This window comes from Psammomys obesus, unplaced genomic scaffold (genome assembly GCF_907164565.1).
Source record: "Psammomys obesus unplaced genomic scaffold, mPsaObe1.curated_primary_1811, whole genome shotgun sequence".
NCBI classification, from domain to species: domain Eukaryota; kingdom Metazoa; phylum Chordata; class Mammalia; order Rodentia; family Muridae; genus Psammomys; species Psammomys obesus.
Window position 1 is genome coordinate 1829651 of NW_026590681.1, and position 21749 is coordinate 1851399.

General features: G+C 40.5%; 1 protein-coding gene across 2 annotated transcripts in view; it reads left to right on the forward strand.

Annotated features, from left to right (window-relative positions):
* Positions 1-21749, forward strand: part of Nell1 (neural EGFL like 1) — a 950996-nt gene that overhangs the window by 305386 nt on the left and 623861 nt on the right. For both annotated transcript variants that reach the window (XM_055608364.1, XM_055608365.1), the window contains exon 12: positions 636-764. In XM_055608364.1, coding sequence (XP_055464339.1) covers positions 636-764 — 129 coding nt within the window. The remainder of the gene's footprint in view (positions 1-635; positions 765-21749) is intronic.

Consider the following 21749-nt stretch of genomic DNA (forward strand, 5'->3'; position numbering starts at 1 on the left):
TTAGTAAAGTACATAAATGTAAAATATGAAATACTATACAGCACTGACAAATGAATACCCATAAGCATGGTTGGGTATATTAATATGAATAAAGATATCAACAATGACATATATGCACAGTATGATGGCACTTGTGCGAGGCTGAAGTTGAGCAAAACTAAATATGTGTTCAGAAATAGGCACCAGTGTATGAAAAGATCATAACTATGTACAAAGTAGTGAACCCTGGAGGAAAGAGTGGATGTATACTGGTAACGCTTACATTAATTTAATTGTATCATCTATACTTGTATGTTTGTCGTGCTTCCTTTTCTATACATCGTAAATTGTCTACTAAGATACTCACACAAATGCTAGCCATGTCAGAACCATGGGGACCACTCAGATTGCCATGGCTTTGTCTCCCAGGCAGGAAGGACCTTATCAAGTCAGGCAGTGTCAGGAGTGTCAGGAAACACTCTCACACACAGGACTTTCCCCTTTCGGCCTGATAGCTCCTACTCAGCGTAATCTTGTACATTGCCAAGGTCTATTTCCGTGAACCCTCACAGCATACACATTACTGCATGCCTTATTGCCTGGAAGCCCTCCTTCCCTGTCATTTCCTGATGTAAAGCACTCTTTCTGTCCCATAGGTCATAACTTCTGTGCGGAAGCACCCAAGTGTGGAGAAAACTCGGAATGCAAAAATTGGAATACAAAAGCAACTTGTGAGTGCAAGAACGGATACATCTCTGTCCAGGGCAACTCTGCCTACTGTGAAGGTAAGAGGTAGCCAAGTCCTGTGGAGAACTGGCAGAGAAATATGGTTTCAGCTACTAAAGAAATGGAATCGTCTGTGCAAGAGTGCTTGTTCTCACAGTTAATCCAGACAGCTTCACTTGAGAAACTGAGGTGTGTAGGATCATAACATATCATCAGTGTTCACACCAACCTCAGGAAAGCCATACCACAGCACTTTCTGTTTAACTCTTTGGAAGGGGGCATCACCTCCAAGGGTGTGGGATGTGGTGAATGAGTTCACCTTTCAAATGACAGTCAGAGGTCAGCGTACACCCAGCTTTCAGCTTTGCTTCTTGGAAGTAGAATGTTTTTCCGTTGATTTTCTTCATGTTAGATCTGCAAGTTGTCATTTTCTGATCTTAATCAAGAATTGAAGTGACAGGACTCATCCCTTACACCCATGAACTGACACAGGTGCAATGTGTATGTGGCCTCAAGCAAAACCTACCATCTCTTATGCCTTGAGGATACACCCCTTCCTCTCAAGCCAAGCACCTCACTTGCTAATGGTGGGCATTGCCTGCCTATACTCCTTTAGCAGGCAGTGGCGGGGCTTGTTCTGACCACATCTTATGTATCTGAGCCCATCCATTTTTAAGGCTCCTCCCCTAACAGCAGAGAAGTTCTATACGGCAGAATCATGATGGGCCTGGGCTCCGAATCTCCTCTTTTTAATTCAGTCACTCCTTTCATCTTTGTTAGCTAAATATCAAGCTGCGGTGGTCTGTGAGGAAGAAAAATTTCTCAAACTGAACAAATACGGTGATGATGTCCATTTACTGTCATGCGAATAGTTTGGTTTTAAAGAGGGTCAGTGTTCTCAAGGTACAGATGGTGCTCATAGGTGACAGTAAGGGTAAATGCCTGGCCAGTTTGTGTTCTGTACTGCTGAACCCTGTTTAGATTGTTGACTTCACTCAAAGAGCTGTTCAGTTGTTTTTAAAAAGGCACCTTCTGGTTCCCAGTGATTGTCCTGGTAGGCAGTCCTGTCCCTTTAGTTATTCTGGAAAGAGTTCTTTGTTCCTTCATTCTTGGTCATTAGCAATATTCTAACTAGTGGGCTTCCTCTGTCTTTTTAATCCTTCTGGGTTTTGTGTTTTTGTTTTTTCACTTGCTTTGAACTAGGTTCATGTCCCTTGAGAGAATGAACTTACCTCTTTGATTATGAATTTCTTCACCCACCCTTGAATTTCTTTTAGCTATTTGTTAACTTGAGGAGGAACATTATTAATTTCACCACTCCACATTAAGTAATTTCTTTAAATTTGTATCTCATGTTATTTTACACTTAATTAGAAAAAAAATCTCAATGCGAACATTCTCCCATCCAATCACTATGGGAGACACTTGCAAGGTAGGCAATGAGCTGATAGACTTAGGTTCCTACCTTCTGCTAAATGGTGGGCTGAACTCTGAGCCATTATAAATGTGATAGCAGATTCTATGCACAATGACCCCTTAGGTATGTACACCCCCATGTCCCATGAGCAATTGAGAAGTAGAAGAAACTGGGAGTAATGGCTGCTGTGAATGCTTTTGGGACTCTTAGGTCTTCCTCAGTTCCACTTTTTATTACATAGAATTGTCTCCAAGAGATGACTATGGTATTAAAGTTGCCCTTTGTATGAGAGGTCTTTTAAAAAATTAGTAACACTGTGTGACTGCAGGTTTGAGTCACTGTTTTCTTGGAATGCCCCTCCTTAGCTCACCATCTGGATCTGTCTTCAGGCCAGTCTGCTGGCTTGGTACTGGTGCCCTACTTCATAGTGATGGTTAGGGGCAGTAGCCATTTCTCTGCAATCATAAAGACAGCCCAGAAATTCCAGATAACTTGTTCATAGAGACAGGCCAACATCTAAGGAAGAATATAAGTAATGGATGTTCCTAGTGAATAACAACAGAATTTGGGGGGTAGGCAGGAACTACATGCTAAGCATCCCAGAGGGGGTACTGAGGACCACATATAGTGGATGCTAATGCTTAGAGCATGTGTATTCCATCTTGAACACATTGAACTTGATCTTTGACTTTGTATTTCTGTGGGTACATAATATTGACCTCTAGTCCTGTGTCACCATACAGCATCCCAAGTAAGGAAATGTTGGAAGGCAGATCTCTCTGTTAAATTCTAAATTTTTATGGTCAAAGATATTTCTTCCTACAGGTTATTCTCTGAGCCCCTGTCCCTCAGATGTGCAGAAGACTCTCCATATTTTTTTTTCAGAACTGGATTATATCCTACCGAGTATTGACATCCCTCATCTGATATTTGGGGCGAGCAGGAGATGCTACTAGGTCTGGTTACTCATGTTCTTCCTTTTAGCTGGAATTGTGCTACCTCTTTCCTTTGAATCCAGTAGGGGTGTGGCAAGAGGAAACACTAGGAACAGTTTGAGAGAAGGCAAATCAGTGCCTGTACAATTCTTCTATTAGTTATGCATAGTTCTTGGCATTTTCTGAATCCTTACCTAAGAATTTCCATCTGGTGGTCATCTAGTGGGCAACCTTAGAGGTGGGTACCAAAAACCCTCAGGGTTGCATTGTCTCACCATAGCTTAGAGACAGCTAGAGCTGTATGAACTGCAATAAATGAGTCAAAATGACCTGTATTATAAAAACCACAGTGAGCAAGCTTAGCTTGAAATTAAAACAAACATCACATGCACTGTCAGAATATCTTGAAAAAACTTGTTCAGAGTCTCAGTGGAAAAGAGAGTACATGTCCTATTGTAGCAGAGCTCTAGTGTGTTAAGGACTCCTGGTCTTCAGAGGTCATAAAAAGTGCCATGCTGTCAAAACTCCTGACCAATCAATGGAAGATAATGAAACCTATGTCAGCCATGATACAATTCACCAGGTTTCATTTTTGCCTTGTGTATCTGGAGCAAACACAGTCCCCATTTTGAAAATTTCTTTCATTGAACTTCAGTGTTTTATGGATCTGATTGGTTGGAGCTTTCTCCCCCTGTGATGGCATTTTCACTAAGCTGGTCTAAGACAGTTTCTGATACATTACTGTAAATTAAAAGCGGTGTCTACCACTAGCTGTCCTGTTGGTGCCCTTGCTATTGAATTTGGAATCTGAGCAGCTCTTCATAAACTGGAATGAAGAGCTATTTGGAAGGACAAGAAACAACATGATGTCCTATGATTCCTGCAGAATGAGAACTGTATGACAAATGATATTGTAGTTACAGTGTGTCTTTAGTTTCCCAGACTCCTTTTGCATTTGCTACACTTTTGTAGACTTAGAATCTGTGAGTGCATGGCAACCCTGGCTACTGCTCGCTCCACTTTACCTATGCAGGCATTGAAACTCAGAGAAACCCAGCAAAGGTGAAGCCCAGCGCCTTTCTACTCCAGTTATTCTTGATGCTCTGATGGTCGCTGATCCTAACCTCCCACTGTTCACACTGTCCTGATCTCCCATCTGAGGTCAAAATATCTTCCTGTTCCTTGATTCATCCCACTGATGCCCAGTTTAACCAAAGAACTATTGCAGGATGGAGTTGAGGGATGGTAAAGCACTTAAGAAAAAGTATGGTTGCTGTAAACCCATGTCAAGTAGCTCAGACCCACCTGTAACTACAACTGTAGGGAGAGCTGATGCCTCTGCCTTTTACAGCCACTGCATTGGCATACATTCGTCTAATTAAAAAGAACAAAAGTAAATATTTAGAAAACTTTGGTCTAGGTATGGTGGCACTTGCTTTTAATTCTAGAACTCAGGAGGTAGAGGCAAGTAACTCTTTAAGTTATAGATTAGCCTGTCTACATGTTGAGTTTTAGGTTAGAAAGGACAATATAGTGACATGTCTCAAAGAAAAAAAAAAAAAGGAAAATTGAGTGAAAAAACTTCAAGTGGAAATGAGCCGTATTATTTCTGAGTGAAAGCTCTAACAAATTTTGCAAACTCCCATCTCATTAGTTTTTCTCTCTCTGGCACAAAACCTGGTCATAGATCAGGCTTTTTGTTTAGTGGAGCTTCCAGAAGAAAGATGGCATGGAATGGTTGACGTCTGACAGATAATGAATAGATTCCTGGTACATGTCACATGTAATATTGAAATTTCAAGGTACCATTGAAATCTGCCTTGATGGTGAGGGACCTGTTGCTTTTCTATAACTGAGCTGAGTTTACTTAAATATTCTGAATGAATTGATCTAAATCTCTTAGATTCAGGATAGATCAATATTTATGATAAAAAAAAGCAGTGTTGAGAATCACCAGGGAAAGTTCAGAATTCTGGAGCTGGCACTCAGATAGTAGATTGTTTTGTGTGGGTGGTAGAATACAGTTGTAATTTAATGTTTCATTAGACCACGTCCAGCATAGGAAACTGGATTTCCCGGTTCACATGTTAATGAGATATAACATGCCAAAAATTTAGCAAACTTCTCGATTGAGTAAAAATTGAGAAGATTGTGTTGGTTATCGTCAGTATCAATACCAGTATGAGTTCCTAATTCGGGTCCTCTCTGAGGCCAGCGCTTTGAGAACCCTTTGGCAGGTTGCCAGGGAGAGTGCCTTGAGATGGAAAGAGCAGATTTGTATCAGTTGTGCAGGGGTTGTGGGACACAAAACATTATCACTTCCAAAGATGAACCTTCTCTTTCCTCAGAAAACACAAGTGACACTATTTAAGGGGATGATTGTTTAGCTCAAACTGAGCTGTGCTAGGTGAATATAAGATTCACACGTAGCAGATACGCAGAAGCGTCAGATACGTAAAGGCGTGGATCAGCAAAGGGAGTCATAACTTCTCTTTCAACTTCTTTTTAAATAATTTCTTTTTTTTTCCAAGATTATATTATAATTGCATCAAAATCGTAACTTCTTATGATTGGAGGTTACCATGGAGGGGTTGTCCTCTTTAGTAGTAAGAGGAAAAGTGGCCAGGAAACCAGAGTTCAAAGGGGACGTGCCTTAGAGTAACTAGGAGAGCAGAGATTTACTGTAAGCGGCTAGTGTGAACACTTTCTATAGAAAAGAAAATGTCAGTTCCTGACAGAGGGGATTCATGGGGAACTGGCCCAGGGTGCTCCCTATGCTTCTGATTGTCCAAGAATTTATCAGGGATCTCTGTTTTCCCATTTTCTTTTACATTTAAGTGTTTTGCATATTATAACATAAATGGCTCTTGTGATTAGCATAGCCCAGTTAATGCTCCAGTTTAGGTCTATCTCTGAAGTCCTGCTTTGACTAAGTAGGAATTACCCATTGTTGGCACATTAACTCTGCTCTGTGGCTGTGTATTAGCAGGGATTTTGAATGTTTGATGTGAGAATGCCTCAAGAAGTCTTCCTTTTTCTGTTTAGTCTAAATGGCTCAGAGAGATAGCTTGTTGCCCAAGTATCTTTTCAGCCAACTTTTTGTTTGTGAGAAAGATTTTAACTTTTGTTTTATCTGAGCAGCTCTATCTGTTGTCCTACCAATGACAAGAACAGGTAGACCCTTTCTTAGGATCCTCTTTCATCTACCTCTCCATCTTTGATCTCAAGTCTGCTTTGCAAACACATCTTATCCTCTCATCTGAATCCTTCATAAACCTCCACCCTTTTGCTTTGACAATTTTCAATTTTAGCTAAACTCCCACAATACAAATTCTAACTTTGTTTGCATGATCTCTTGTTTATTCCTGTCATTTCCCCCGTGGTATCTCATTTTTAGCACCTAAATGTTTGACTCATATTAACTGTGTAACAGGTTTTAGAATGCTTTAATGATATTGGGTGAGCTATAAAAACCAGACATGTATAGCTTGGCTTTGTACTTCATCTACTCAGTATGACTTTGTGTTACATACTGGAGCTTTGAATGTTTAATTCCCTCACCTATAAAGTGGGTTGGGAATTATACTGAATAGCCTGAAATAAAATGACACATTGAGAATAGACCTGGTGTGTTGTAGAAACACACATAGAGCCTTTAGTATCTTTTCACACTATTTCCCACTTCTTTTCACACAGAAAGGTGTGTTTCACAAACACTGCACAACTCCTCTGTACTTGTCCTGGTCCACATGACCATCTCCTTATCCTCCCCTGACAATTTTCTTCAAATTACAAAAGCAGGTACAGAAAAGTAAACCCAATCCCAAATTCTGATAATGATACTTGAGTCAGACCAAAGGGTTCTTGTTAAAGTTTTGCCCTTCAAACTAACTGACATGGTGGCTAAGAACTGCAGGTTAAGTGAGCTGCTCAAAATCATTTGTATGATATTGTTTGAAATTTTTCATTATGTATTCGCAATAAAGTGCCAAGTTTGGATTAGGTCTCTAGGGTGTTTTACGGGAAAGGGTTATTGTATCGCTAAACGATTACATTGCCAAGCTCCTGGTTTCATGGTCCTGATTTAACACAGCCAGTAGTACATTCTTCCACTTGGTGGCTGTGATTATAAAACATTGAAACTGAATTCAGTCTTCTTCAACCTCTGTGTCAACTCAGCATCCAAATGAGTCACGAACGCCCATTTGTTGCATCTTCATTGCATCGTCCCTTGCCTGAGTCTTGTTTGTTTTTTAGCCAGTGATGACCATGGCAGCCGCTCTTGCCCCAAGTGCTCACCTTTCCACAAACATAGAAGGGAAGCTTTGAAAGCATCCAAGAAGATTTTTTCACTGCTCCATTATAAATTGCCTAGTGGGTGCATTGGTTCTCAGAATAACATCCAAACTTGGTTCTAGGTAAGGCTCTGTGTGATTCGGGGCCCCTGCTTCCTTGTGTTCACTTTACTGGCATTATTTGCATTCTCCCAACATGTCTGGGAAGTTGTGCTTTCCTTAACCTGGGATGCCCTTCCCAAGTCTTTGCAGAGTTTTCTACCCTCTAGCAAGCTCAAATATGCCCTCTTTGAAAAAGGTCTTTCCTAACCATCCAGATGAAATTACCTCTACCAGATTCTTGCTATCATTCTGCTTTTTGGACTTTATTTCCTTCATAGTGACTTCTCTCTAAAATTGTTTTTTTTTTCTTTTCTTTTCAAAACTATTATTATCTGACTTTGTCCTTTTGCAGTATAAACATTATGGGACAATAATTTTGTTTTATTTGTTATTATATCCAGTATCTAAAATAGTACATGATGAATTGCTGATGAACAAACACAACTTGAATACAAGGAAGGAAAGGAAGGGAAGGAGAATAGCAGAAGGGAAGAAAAGAATAAAGGAGAGAAGAAAAGGCAAGGGAAAGGGTTCAAGTTTCTGTGTAATTATCACTTTCTTATGTCAGAGTTATCCTGTGTTGTTCAAGGCCTGTGTTGAAAAATGTGAAGCCACTTCTGCTCAGTTTTGTTACTGTTCAGTCCATGTGATAACTAGCACTTGGTTGCTTTTACCACTGTATTTTTTTTTCTGTTCTTGTGATAAAATACCATGGCCAAATGCAACTTAAGGAAGCAGGAGCTTATTTTAGCTTATAATTCCAGAGAAATAGAATCCATAATTCTGGGGAGCCATATCATGGTGGCAGGAGTAGGAAGCTGAGAAATTACATTTCATTCATAAATAAGAAGCGGAGAGAACAAGATGTTGGGGTAAGGCTTAAGCCATGGAAGCCCATCCCCAAGGGCATACTTCCTGCAATGAGGCCCCATAACCTTTCCAAACATCACCAAGTATTTAAATACTTGAGCCCACGGGGAACATTTCTCATTAAACCACCATAAGCCCCTATGAACTTTCTGCCTTTAATATCTCAGGATTCCCTTTCTTCACTGTATTTATAATAAATCAAATGACGTGGGGCTTACAGCAATGACAGCTTTCCTTCCTCATTACATAATCTTTAAAATAGCTGTTTCTAGTCAACAATTATCTTCCCCCAGAGCTCTGAGCCAAGGCCCTTTGGTGGTCTGTCATGTGTAGTCTGTGGTCTTCAAGGTCACCGTTGAGAAGGAAAGGAGAACAGAAGATTTTCCATGTGTCTGTACTGGTTCCATTTTACTAGCCAGAACCTAGTTACTCACCATACTCAGCACCAAGGGAGACTGGAGAGCAGCATTAGCTATATGCCCAGGAGGAACAAGAATTCATGATGAGCAGCTTTCTGATCTCACTGGCTTTTCTGCTTACTAAATGAAAAAAAAAGTTCCTCATTAATTTTAATCCTTTTACTGTTTTAGTTCCTGTGTTCTGGTGTCAGCAGATATTACTGAAACTCTCTCATGGATAGGACTGGATAACAGAACAGTTTGCCATCCACAGTTTCATTGTATTTTTCTTAAGTTATCTCACGGTGACTACTGTTGCTTCTCTGTGGGGCTTGTTCAACTTCTTGTACCTCATATACCAAAGTGACTCACCTGTTCTTTTTTTTTTTTTACTAAACAAAATTCATGGTTTTTCATGTCTTATAAATTCTGAGCTTTAGGCTAAGAAGAAAGCAATTCATGCAAAAAGCTTAATACACATCTGTAAATGATTGATGTCATCCTAATGGTATCAGGGATGAGTGTGTGCATAATAGATTTCTGGTTAATTAAGAAACTCCCCAATTGTGGAATTCTAAGTGGTGCAGGAAAAGAAAGTGAGGATGATCAAAAAAAATCATCATGTGGGCCAGAAAAACTTTTAAAAAATCTTAGGTCGGGAGGATGCAATTGGATATTGTATCAGGAAAGTCATGTTCTAGGCCTTAAGGGTTTGGAGATATTGGCTGGAGAGGTGCTGGAGGAGAGGAACCAGATTAAGTGACACTGCTTACATAGTTCATGTCTTCCGAGTTTGAGGCATGGCCAGTGTAGATGATGAGACACAGAGTATCATACAGTATCATTGAGGCTACTTGGATGAGTCCATGTGGCCACACTTGCCATGTTTCTCTCAAGCCCTACAGTTACCGCACCTTACTCCTGACTGACTCCCTGTGGGAGTGCTGTACCTGGCATTTCCCCAGTCTTCCTCTCCTCAGGACTCAAGGCACTCAGAGGATAAGCAAAGACAGCCTTGCAGTGCTTTGCAGTGATGCACTTTCACCATGGGAAATCACACCCAGAGAGCTCCTGGTTCCTGGTGAAGTACTTTGAGACTTCAGGGTATCTCCTTGAAAGTCATTAGTCAATTGTTTATAGTGCTTAGAATTTTTACAATTTCTTCTCTCGTACATCAAATAAAGACCACAATTTCTCCTCGCCACTCTTTGTAGACCCTGCTTTCACCTTCCTTTTCCACCAGAGTCACTCCTTTTCTATTTCCCTTCAGAAAAGAGTGGGCCTCATCTCTTTCAACCAAACATGGCATATCAAGTTACAGTGAGACAATACACATACCCTCATAGTTGTGTAGCTTGGTGTTCTTGTGGGACTCCTAAGAGTAGGAGTGGGGGTTGTCTCTGACTCTTTTGCCTGTTCTTGGAACACTTTCCCTCTTATTAGGTTGCCTCATCCAGTAGTTAGAATTTTATGTAGTGAAAGCAAAGAAGAAAACAAGAAAAGGAGAGAAAAGATGCCCCACTGACATTTTAGGGACAAATCCAAGCTTTAGAGCTTTAAATCGAAATGGAAAGCTTAGTAGATTTAAATGTTTTTATTTATCTAAAATGTGAATATCTTTTGATTCTTTGATGTTTGATACCTAGATAGAAAGAAGAATTGGATGAATCAAGTTGTTCTGGGTGTATGTTTGTGTGTGTGTGTACATATGTGAGCCTGTACATGCACATGTGTAGAGGCCAGAAGGTGACTTCACACGTTACTTTCTATCACTTTCCACCTTGTCTTTTGAGGTAAGGTCTCTCACTGAGCTTGGGACTCACTTGTTTAGCTAGGGAGTCCTCCGGCCTCACCGCCAGCTCTGGAGTTAGACATGGACACATATTTTTGTAGATAACTGGGGATCTGAACTCAGATCCTTACACTTGCACATCACACACTATCTATTAAGCCATCTCCTCAGCTCCGCACTTCTTTTGCTTCTGCAATAGCTTCTAGTATGTCTGCATTTGCTGTTGAATTTGGCTTCTTGGCAAAGTCTTCCTTGATAAAAATTGCATGTGTCAGATCTTTAGAGAAGAAGAGCAGAGCTGGAGTGGAAAACTTAAAATTTGATCTAATATATTTGAGCAGAAAAAAATTATCTTTATCATTTGTGAACTCAGACCAGAAATGCATCTGTCTGTGTTTCTATTTTGTAAAATCAGTGTGCAAATGCATACACTCCAGTGGTCTCTCTTTGTGGTGTGTATGAGTGTGGCATGTGGGTAGGGTATGCATATGTGTATGCCTATGTGGGCACATGAAAAGGCCATGGGGGAGGTGGATGTTGGGCATCTTTTTCTACAACTTCTTACCTTATTTTCTTGAGGCATGGTCTTCCTTTGAACCTGACACTCATAGTTCTAGTTAGGCTGGCTAGCCTGTTAGCTCCTGAAGTGTGCCTGTTCCTGTTCTCTAGCTCTGGAGTTACACACATGCATATCCATGCCCAGCTTTTTATGTGTGGGTACTGAAGATGTGAACTCATGTCTTCATGCTTCGATAGCATGAAGACTTTTTCTTACTCACCCCAACTCTTTAAGGCAAACTAAGGCAAATTAAAGCTTCAAGAAACAAAATATAGAACAGCTTAAGATTTAAATAAATTATCAACCAACTATGAATACAGCAACTGTTCTGTTATGGATATTTAAGTTTCAAGTCATACAGTAGTGGATGTGTCAGTAAGCAGAGAGGGGTGGGGGGCTTTTCTTGGAGTGAGAAGGAAGTGGACATCTTGCAAAGGGAGGACTACAATTCACTATGAAGGAGGGTGAATGTTTGATAGGTAAGTATGTGTTTCCCTCGGGGATCAAGCTGAAACTCTTCTACAAGATGAAGGGAGTTGACTGATAGGGGTGGATGTAGTGCTGGAAGGGACCTCTAGAGAAACACCAAGGTGCAAAAGGGCACATGAGCCCGTGTTGTGCTTAGAACCCAGTATGGGAGCTCTGAGGATAAGAACAGAGGGAGGTGGAACCAGGATACTATGAAATCATTCTAAAGCCACTGGGGTAGTGACATTTTATGTAAGAAACAATAAGATTCAATTTTTATTTCTAAAAAAAAATATTCTGACTACAGCAACTAGTCAGGGACTCCAACTGGCGACTCGTGACACTCATCTGGGTAAGTTGTCATAGAGGGTAAGGGTGAAATCAGCAGGCTGGGTGACTCACTGCATGTGAGAGGGACATGAACGCCATGCCATGTGAAGAGTTCTGCTCTTTCTTTGGCTGTCTCATCCACATTGCTCACTCTGGTGGCTGACTATGTGGTTTCCCTGCCGTGGGAGCTGATATCACTTTGGCCGAAATTTAAATTATCTATCAATAAGATCTTGTTACTATGCTACATATTCCCTAAGTTATGAGCTATGGGCTGCTTCAGATTCATCTCCAGGTTGCCAAGACCCAGCTTTGGACCTGAGGATAGCAGTTATTTCAGAATGAACTGGTAGGAAATATAGTTGTGACCGCCCAAATGAATGGAATGCTTCATGGATTCTTTCGACACAGATGCTACATATCGTCTATAAAAAAGTTTGTTGTGTATGTGTGTGTGCGTGCGTACGCGCACGTGTGCCTGCATGACTGCCTGTCACGAGTTAATGTCACGACAAGTATGCAAGTGCATGCCAAGGGCAGAAGGTGTTAGATCCCCTGGGACTGGCATTACAGGAGGTTATGAGCTGCCTGATGTGGGTGCTGGGGACCAAACCTGGCTCCTCTGTAAGATAACACACACGTATGGCTTAGCCACATCTCCAGCCCAAGTCTTGTCAATTTCCTTTCTAATTTAAAGGCAGAATGAGCCACCTAGAAACATTCCAGTTCTGACTTACACATCTTTCTAAGAACCCTCCCCTCCTTCTTTTACCCTGAAAAGAGTTTCAGAATTCTGGTAGGAGCTAATAACTCCTTCGTTGCTGCTGTAGAGATCCGGGCACTACTTTATATCTAGGTCTTTATCACCGTCCTGCCTGCTGCAGAATGGCATAGCTGTGTCTTTGATGCTCACTTACCTGGCTCCTCAGAATCCCAGTGGCAACATTTCTGAGCCCAGCTAAAGAGCCCTGGCTTGTGAGATAGATTATGCTTCATGTGTTGATGCTCTCAGCACTCTGCAAACTTATGCTTTGTGCTTGACTTGGCAAGGTAATAAGTTTGTTTACATTTGCCAGGAATAAATGGAAATAAGCTTCTCTTTATAAGCACCAGGCTGTGCACAGACACTGAGCTGGCTGCCACTTTGTTCTTTCCTTTTATCTGGAACAGCGGTTTTCAACCTGCAGGTCATGACCCCTTTGGGGTTCATGTATCCTGCATATTAGATATTCACACTGCAATTCATAACACTAGCAAAATTACAGCTACGAAGTAGCAGCAAAAAAAAAATTTATGGTTGGGTTCACTGCAATGCGAGGAGCTGTGTTAAAGGCTGAGAACCTCTGTTCTAGAACCTTATTTTCTTGAGGCATGGTCTCCCTTTGAACCTGACACTCATAGTTCTAGTTAGGCTGGCTAGCCTGTTAGCTCCTGGACTCTGCCTGTTTGCCAGGAATAAATGGAAATAAGCTTCTCTTTATTTGTGAAGAGTAGTAAATCTGCACTTACCAAATAGTGAATGGTTAGTGGCAGGGTGGGAGACATTATTGTGTATTTATTAGTTTTTTTTTTGTTGTTGTTTTTCCTTAATGAAAAAGCAAATTGAACATTTGTGCTAGGGTGCATATTAAGCAGGTCTTTATATACGTTACCTTATTCAATCCTCATTGCTCAATAAAGGAACCAGAGCTCAGCATCTCACAGTGCAACAGCTAGGATTTAATCTCCAGCTCATCTGACACTAAGGAGATTCAGTTTCCTTGGACTGTGATACAGAAGCTTACAGTTTTTTTTTCCCTCCGTGTTGGACATTCAGTGATGAGCAGTGAGTCTCAGGACTCCTCAGTTAGTCCTCCCCATGCAGGACTGTTCCCCTGAAAGCTCTACACTAGAGCCCATGATTCCTCAGTGGTGACACATCAGCACTTCTGTTGGGCTGGAGTGTACATGTTCAAAGGAGACCTGTTTAATGGAAAAATTGAAATGCTCAGATTATTAAAACACAACTGGTTTTAGTACTTTAAAATAATATTTTATCAAATCTCAATTACATATAATGTATTTTGATCGTATTCACCCTCAACTTTTCCCATATCTTTCCTTTCCAGCTCCACCTGCCAAAACCCCCAACTTTGGCTTCTCACCCCCCATAGAGTCTTTTTTTCCTATTTTACTTTAGCCTTACCTACCTACTAATTTATTTTAAATTTTTAATTAAAATATAATTATATAATTTTTCCATTCCTTCTCTTTCCTCAACTCTTCCAAAGTTTTTTCTCTTCAGCCCCTCCATTATCTTCCTTAATTCTTCTCAAATTCATGGCCTCTTTTTCTTTGAATATATATGTAATATATACATAATACTATATATGCATAAATATATCAAAACAGAACTGCTGAGTCCATTTATTGAGGCTGTGTTTATGTGATTTCAGGGCCACTATTTGGTATTGGATAACCATAGAGGGGCTTATCTCTGGGAAAGACTAATTTCTCTCTCAGAATCTCATAGTTGTTTGTAGTTCTTTGTCTAGGGCTGGGGCTGTATGACATTCCATGTCTATTTTTATTGTTATTGTTTGGATCTTCTTTAGGCAGCCATGTTGTTGAGGTGTCATGAATGAAGCTTTACTGTCATTTCTAGGAGATACAACCTCACAGAATACTTCCTTGTCCTCGGGCTCTTACAGTTTTATTTTATAATGCTCTGTCTGCAATGTTCCTTGAGGCTTGGTTCAAGGGTTGTGTTGTAGGTATATCTTTTGGGACTGGGCATCCCAGTATTATTTGTTCTCTGTATTTTGACCTGGTGTTTGTGTGTGTGTTTATTGTTGTTTGTTTGTTTTTTATAATGGTCTCTGTATGCTGCAAAGAGAAGTTTCTTTGATGAGAGCTGAGAGCTACACGTATCTGTGAGTATAACTCTTTAGAATGGAGCTAGGAATTATGCTGGTCTAGTAATGTGATGATAGTTGGCTCCCCTCCAAGATCCATAATCTCACTAGCCATGGGTAGTTGTGAGTCCATTTTTTGCATTCCCAGTTTCTTAAACAAAAATTAGGTGGTGATGCACCCAAATCCACTTGGATGAATTGCAGCTCATCTGCAGTAAACTATCATCCTTTCACTCTCATGTCATCACAACAAGCAATAAAACCAGGGGTTTTCTTGGTATTTTTGAAGACCATGTGTCATGGCTATTCTTCTTTCCCAATCAAATGGGATAACATAGCTTTTCCTGAGAATGCAGGTGGGATATACTGCTCTGGCTCAGCTCTTAAGGTAGACTTTTCTTGTTCATGGATGTGTGTGTGTGTGTGTGTGTGTGTGTGTGTGTGTGTGTGTGCATTTTAAGTGTGCAGATGAGGACACTCAGGCTAGGAACAGTGAAAATACTGTCCTGAGGTTACCCAGGTAGCTAAGTAGTGGAGTCTAGCTTATCTGGTTCTAGGATTCTGGGTCTCATCTCTGAAGAGGGAATGGAGGAACTTGAATGTGCATATAGCAGATCTAACTGGTTCTACATCAACCCACATCACTACTTTACACTTTACTCATCCCCATTGGAGACAAATGATGGTTTATGTATATATGCAGGTAAATATATACCCACATGTATGCACATGTTCATCTATGCATTATATGTACTATACTTAGCCCTATCCTAAAACTCTATGTTTTATGTATTGTATTATATATATATTACAATATATACATATAATTTCAATATATATATGTAATTTCATAAATTACCATATGGCATATATACTCTTATATATAATAAACATAATCTTTATTTCATCTTGATTATAATTTGCAATCAATTTTAATTTAGATAATATCATCCTCACATACAGTGAATGGTCAAAGCACAGCAGGATTTCACTGGCAGGTGAGTGAAAACCAGATCATTGGTGTCTGCATTTCCCCACCTCTGCATTTCTGCCTTGGCCAGTGAAGGCTGAATGCCTCTTGTTGAAACTCCAGGGGGATGACTTAAATGCTTCAGTTGTTTGCTTACATTCTCAGTTTTTCTACTTGTCTGAGAAAGGATGAGAACAGTGATTCCTTGTTTAAACATGTTTTGAACATGCTGCACACCAGATCTCAGGATTACATAAACCAGCTTTGAAAAGCTCATAGGAATCTGTTTACTTTAGTTTTATGTAAATGGTTTGTACCTGGAGTTATCTTTATCCACATGTGAGTGCTATTGTCAGTCCGTGAGACACTAAGTAAAAAGTTCTTAGTGTGTTTTGCTTGTAAAGCCTCTAAGAATATCTATAGGTGCAAGAATTCCTAGAAACTTCCGGATATTGGCATGACAGATGCCGGCATTTTCTATGGTAACTATGTTAACTGACAAAGTTTAACCACCCTTTCTAATGAAAACTCCTCTGAAACCAGTTGTTTCCTTTTTACAATTTGTCTGACTCGGGCCCTACAGATTTAATTTGTTTAATAGTTAATAAAAGAATATTTTTCCTTCTGTTTTCCCAATTTAATAAACATGATCATTAAGCATGTGTAAAGGAATAATTAATACGTGACTATTACATATAAAATATAATGAATTATATTTTATAATGTACTTCAGTGTATAATGTTTCCTTTATCTTCTAAGGTATGACTTCACTTCATAGATTATTTTACAGGTGAGGAGACTAAGGCCCGGCACATTTACACACTGATGACATGTATATACTCAGAGTCAGGTCTGACAGGCATGTAAATCAAATCTAATTTTAGTTTATGTCTTTTTCTGTGCTGGCCTTCCTTAAGATATACTTGAATTACTTAAGGAGCATTGGTAGCCCACTTGGTGGTTTTGCTGGCCTGAACAGTGGGCTCCCAGCTATCACGTGCTTCTGTCTGCTTAACTTACTGCTGTTCTCTAACTTCAAGCCTTGCCACACAGCAGCTCTACTCAGGAAGTCACTGTTGAGTGCAAGCACAGATGCTGTAGTCATAGCAAGCACTGCTGCTCATGTTTACTCAGGTACTTTTATATTTCGATGGTTCTTACCTGATTTTCTCATTATGCTATAATGTGAATATTGCTATCTTCAGTTTTCAGATGAGGAAAGTGAGGTCTGGGCCAGTGAAAAGGCTGCAGGCTACCTAGGAAACTAGGTGGTAGAGTCAAATTTCTCTGGTTCCAGGATCCGAACCCTCACCTTTAAAGAGGGAACAGAGAAACTTGGATCTTCTCATACCAGATCCAGCTGTGTCCACAACAACCCACATCACTGCTCTGTCATACCCCTGCCCATAGTAGACAAAGGGTGGCAAGGCAGGTGCTTCTGGTGATAGTTAACCTTTCTGAGCACCTATTCCATGCTAGTTATTGTGATAAGCACCTTATATTTCTTATTTCACTTAATTCTCCCAAATTTACAGGCTCAGTATTATTGTTATCCCCATAAAACCAAGGTTTTGAAAAGATTAATGATTTGCCCAGGGTTACACTGCCAACAAAGGGAACTTGGACGCTCTTGCAACTTTAATTCTAAACTGTATTTGTCTCCATAAAAAACAAAACACAACAAAAATGGGGAGATAAAGTTATTAGCAACTCCTAATGAGGTGTCTGTCTGCTTTAGTTGATTTTCTTGTTGTGTGTCCCAAATGAGCACAATTTGATATCTGAGAAAGTAGCAGTTGGAGACACATTTACATTCCAGGCTTAGTTGGTATGGGCATAGGATAATTTCATCATAGATTCAGGCTGGTTTGATTCTTTCTGAGCCTGTCTGTTCTGGAACACTTCATAACAGAATCTTCCAGAACACGTGATCTGGTTCCAGTTATCTTCCAATTCTCATCTCTTTCCTCCTCTTTTCAAGATTCAGGACTGTCTCTTTTTCTCTCCTCCAAGCTTATTCTGCAAAATCAGCTGCTCCCATTTAGCTGCCTGCTCTATTTCTATTCTCTTTCTAATCCCTATTTCCTTCGTTTTCTGATTATGAGTATTATTGATACTTACTGCTTAGTGTGGTAGAAAATGCTGTCTGTAATGCTGCTAGGTAATTATATTTCAAAAGGAGTAAATGGGGTTCAGCAGCCCCCCAGCATATTTACTGGAGAAAGACAAAGGCTTTAAATTAAGGGATTAATTGGAAATCTCTCAGGTGCACTTAGTTTTTGCTTGGCTGAATCTAGTTCTTCTCTTGAAAGGTCAATGAGTTTCTCCATAATTTTGAGCTGCTCTGAGAAAGAAACCATAAATCTTTCTGTTTATTTGCTTTATAAATCTCTCCCTTCTGCTCATTTAGTTAGCAAAGAGCTGAACATAATAAATCCATGGCTTTCTTTTCAAAAAAGAAAAACAAGCCGTGTTACCATAAAAGGAAACCTGGGCTACTAAAACTATAAATGTCAGCTCTTCCTGAAAGAAGATGTGTGTGTGTGTGTGTGTGTGTGTGTGTGTGTGTATGTGTATGTGTGTGTATTTTAAGTTATAATAAATCACACTGCTGGTCCTTACTTATGGTTTCTTCTATGTAGAAGATTTTATGTTATCAAGGGGATAAAATAAGCCTTGCTTTGAAGTGACATCTACATTAGAATGTAATGAGATACACAATCAAATTGATGGGTGATATGTTCAAAGAATAACTTATTCTTGTTAACTGGAGAAATTATTCAGACACATTCATACTCTTCTGTTTTTACTAACAAATCTTGAAATTCTCAAGTCTCATTTCTGACCATAGAGTGACAGGCCGTATTTATCATTCAGTTTCTACTTGGTGACTGAGGAGGCCACCAAGTAGACATCAGCCCTGACGAGAAGCCTCTTTATCCACAGTGTCAGTGATGTATCACAGATTGAGGCTTGCACAAGCCTGTCGCCCTGTTTCCCTGGATGGCTTTGGAGGTTGTTTTGGTGTCCTATTTGTTGAGTTTTCTCCCTGAGGTGACCACAGGAAAGGAAGACTCAGATCTCCCCTCACCCATGCCAGATACCTTTTCATGCATTGTGGCATCTCTAGCACTGTGCATGTAGGTCGCAATGTACTTTTAGGAATAGCTAATGGTTCTGGAATATAACACAGTTGGTAAAGGGCTGACCTGGTATGGCAAAAGTGCTGGGATTTGATCCCCAGCTGTGCATACAACCAGATGTAGTTGTGCACACCTGTAGCTCCGGCACTTAGGAGGTGGAAAGGGTGAGTCACATGTTTGCGGGCATCCGTGGCTACATGTAGTATGTATGTTCCAGGCCAACCTGGGCTATGTGACACCCTGACTTAAAAAAATTCAGTGGTTCAGAAAAGGCATACATAAATCTGAGGTTTTAAAGATTTTGGACAGCTATTTTGTCTGGCTCCTTCCCTTACTTTGAATTTATTCCCTCTTAATTCTTTGAGATGCTGAGATTACAAAGGGAATCAATACATCCTGAGTATCTCAGAGAATGTGGTTAGGTAGATTCTCCAATGCTCTACTGCAAAGTAGATTTTACCACCTTTATTCTGAAAGATAATGGGCATTTGGGCCAGTCCATTGCACCTTTTCATACCCCACCCTTGGCTTCTGTAGTGTGCTGATGCATCTGGGCCTCTTGGGAGGTTTCTGTAAGGATCCTGATGCTAGGACATTCATATGTGTGTGGGTATGTGTGCCACAGCACATGTGTGGAAGTCAGAGGACAAGTTTCACTTTCAGAGGACAACTTGTTCTTTCCTTCTCCTATGTGGGTTTTAGGGATCAAACTCCTCAGGTTGTTGGCAAACGCCATTACTGGCTAAGCCATGTGTCACTGGTCCAAGAAAGAGTCTTTGAAAGGACCATAGTTCTGTGGGCTTCCCATGACTCACTGAAAGCTTATGCTATAGTGGAATGCAGGCTAGTGGTTTCTTGCACCCAGAGCATAAGCTGTAAGTGGGCGGTAGGAGAAGAAATGACAAATGACATTCTGTTTTCAACTGCGATTAGCCTCACCGCCCTGTAGGCATTCCTCATCTAAGTGGCACAAAGCCTTATTAGGGCTAGTTTCTTAATTTTGAGAATTGTTTACAAAAATCATTAGATACTTGATAAACTTAAATAAGCCTAAAATATTCGTCTTGGCCCTGTTCCTACTTCTTACCTCATGGATCTCCTTATATCAAAAAGCCAAGAGAATCAAGACATCATGTAAATTCAGTCCAGCCTGAAAACCTTTCACTGGAAAATCAATGAAACAAGGAGCTAATGGAGGTGTGCAGATGGATGAGTTGTGTTGAGCGGGTTTTTTTGATATGTAAATGCTAGAAATACACGCTCAAAGTGGCTTATTCAGGGAAATTTGATGAGGCAGTATAACTTAAAGTTCAGGGTTAGCTCTCAGGCAAGGCTGGATCTCAGCAATATAGTCCCCAGGACTCTCCCCTGTCTTTTTTTTCCTTTTCTTTTTTTTATTTAACTTTTATTAATTACACTTTATTCATTTTGTATCCCCCCATAAGCCCCTCCCTCCTCCCCTCCCGGTCCCACCCTCCCCCCTCCTTTCTGCATGCATGCCCATCCCCATGTCCACTGATAAGGGAGGTCCTCCTCTCCTTTTTTCTTTTTTTTTTTAATCTTTTATTATTATTTTTTTTATTAATTACACTTTATTCATTTTGTATCCCCCCATAAGCCCCTCCCTCCTCCCCTGCCGATCCCACCCTCCCTCCCCTTTCTGCATGCATACCACTCCCCAAGTCCACTGATAGGGGAGGTTCTCCTCTTCTTTCTGATCTTAGTCTATCAGTTCTCATCAAAAGTGGCTGCATTGTCCTCTACTGTGGCCTGGTAAGGCTGCTTCCCCCTCAGGGGGGAGTGATCAAGGAGCAGGCCAATCAGATTATGTCAGAGGCAGTCCCTCTTCCCATTACTATGTAACTCACTTGGACACTGAACTGCCATGGGCTACACCTGGGCAGGGGTTCTAGGTCATCTCCACGAATAGTCCTTGGTTGGAGTATGAGTCTCTGGGAAGTTCCCTGTGTTCAAATTATCTTGTTCTGTTGCTCTGCTTGTGGAGTTCCCGTTCCCTACAGCTCTTACTATTTCCCACTTCTTACATAAAATTCCATTCACTCTGCCAATCAGTTGGCCTTCAGGCTCAGCATCTGCTTTGACAGTTTATACTGCAGAAGCTTTCAGAGGCCCTCTGTGGCACGTTTCAAGGTTGTTTCCTGTTTTCTTCTGGCTTTCAGAGGCCCTCTGTAGCGGGTTCCGAGGTTGTTTCCTATTTTCTTTTTCTTCTGATGTTCATCCTCTTTGCCTTTCAGGATGGGGATTGAACATTTTAGTTAGGGTCCTCTCTTTTGCTTAGTTTGTTTAGATGTACAGCTTTTAGTGGGTTTATTCTATATTGTATGTTTATATGAGTGAGTATATACCGTGAGTGTCTTTTTGCTTCTGGGTCAACTCACTCAGGATGATCCTTTCCAGGTCCCACCATTTACCTGCAAATTTCATGATTTCCTTATTTTTCCTTGCTGAGTAATACTCCATTGTATAGATGTATCACAGTTTCTGCATCCATTCTTCAGTTGAGGGGCATCTGGGTTGTTTCCAGCTTCTGGCTATTACAAATAAAGCTGCTACAAACATGGTTGAACAAATGTCCTTTTTGTGTACTTGCGCCTCTTTTGGGTATATGCCTAGGAGTGGTATGGCTGGATCTTGAGGAAGTGCTATTCCTAGTTGTCTGAGAAAACGCCAGATTGATTTCCAGAGTGGTTGTACCAGTTTACATTTCCACCAGCAGTGGAGAAGGGTTCCCCTTTCTCCACAACCTCTCCAGCATGTGTTGTCCCTTGAGATTTTCATCTTGGCCATTCTGATGGGTGTAAGGTGAAATCTCAGGGTTGTTTTGATTTGCATTTCCCTAATGGCTAATG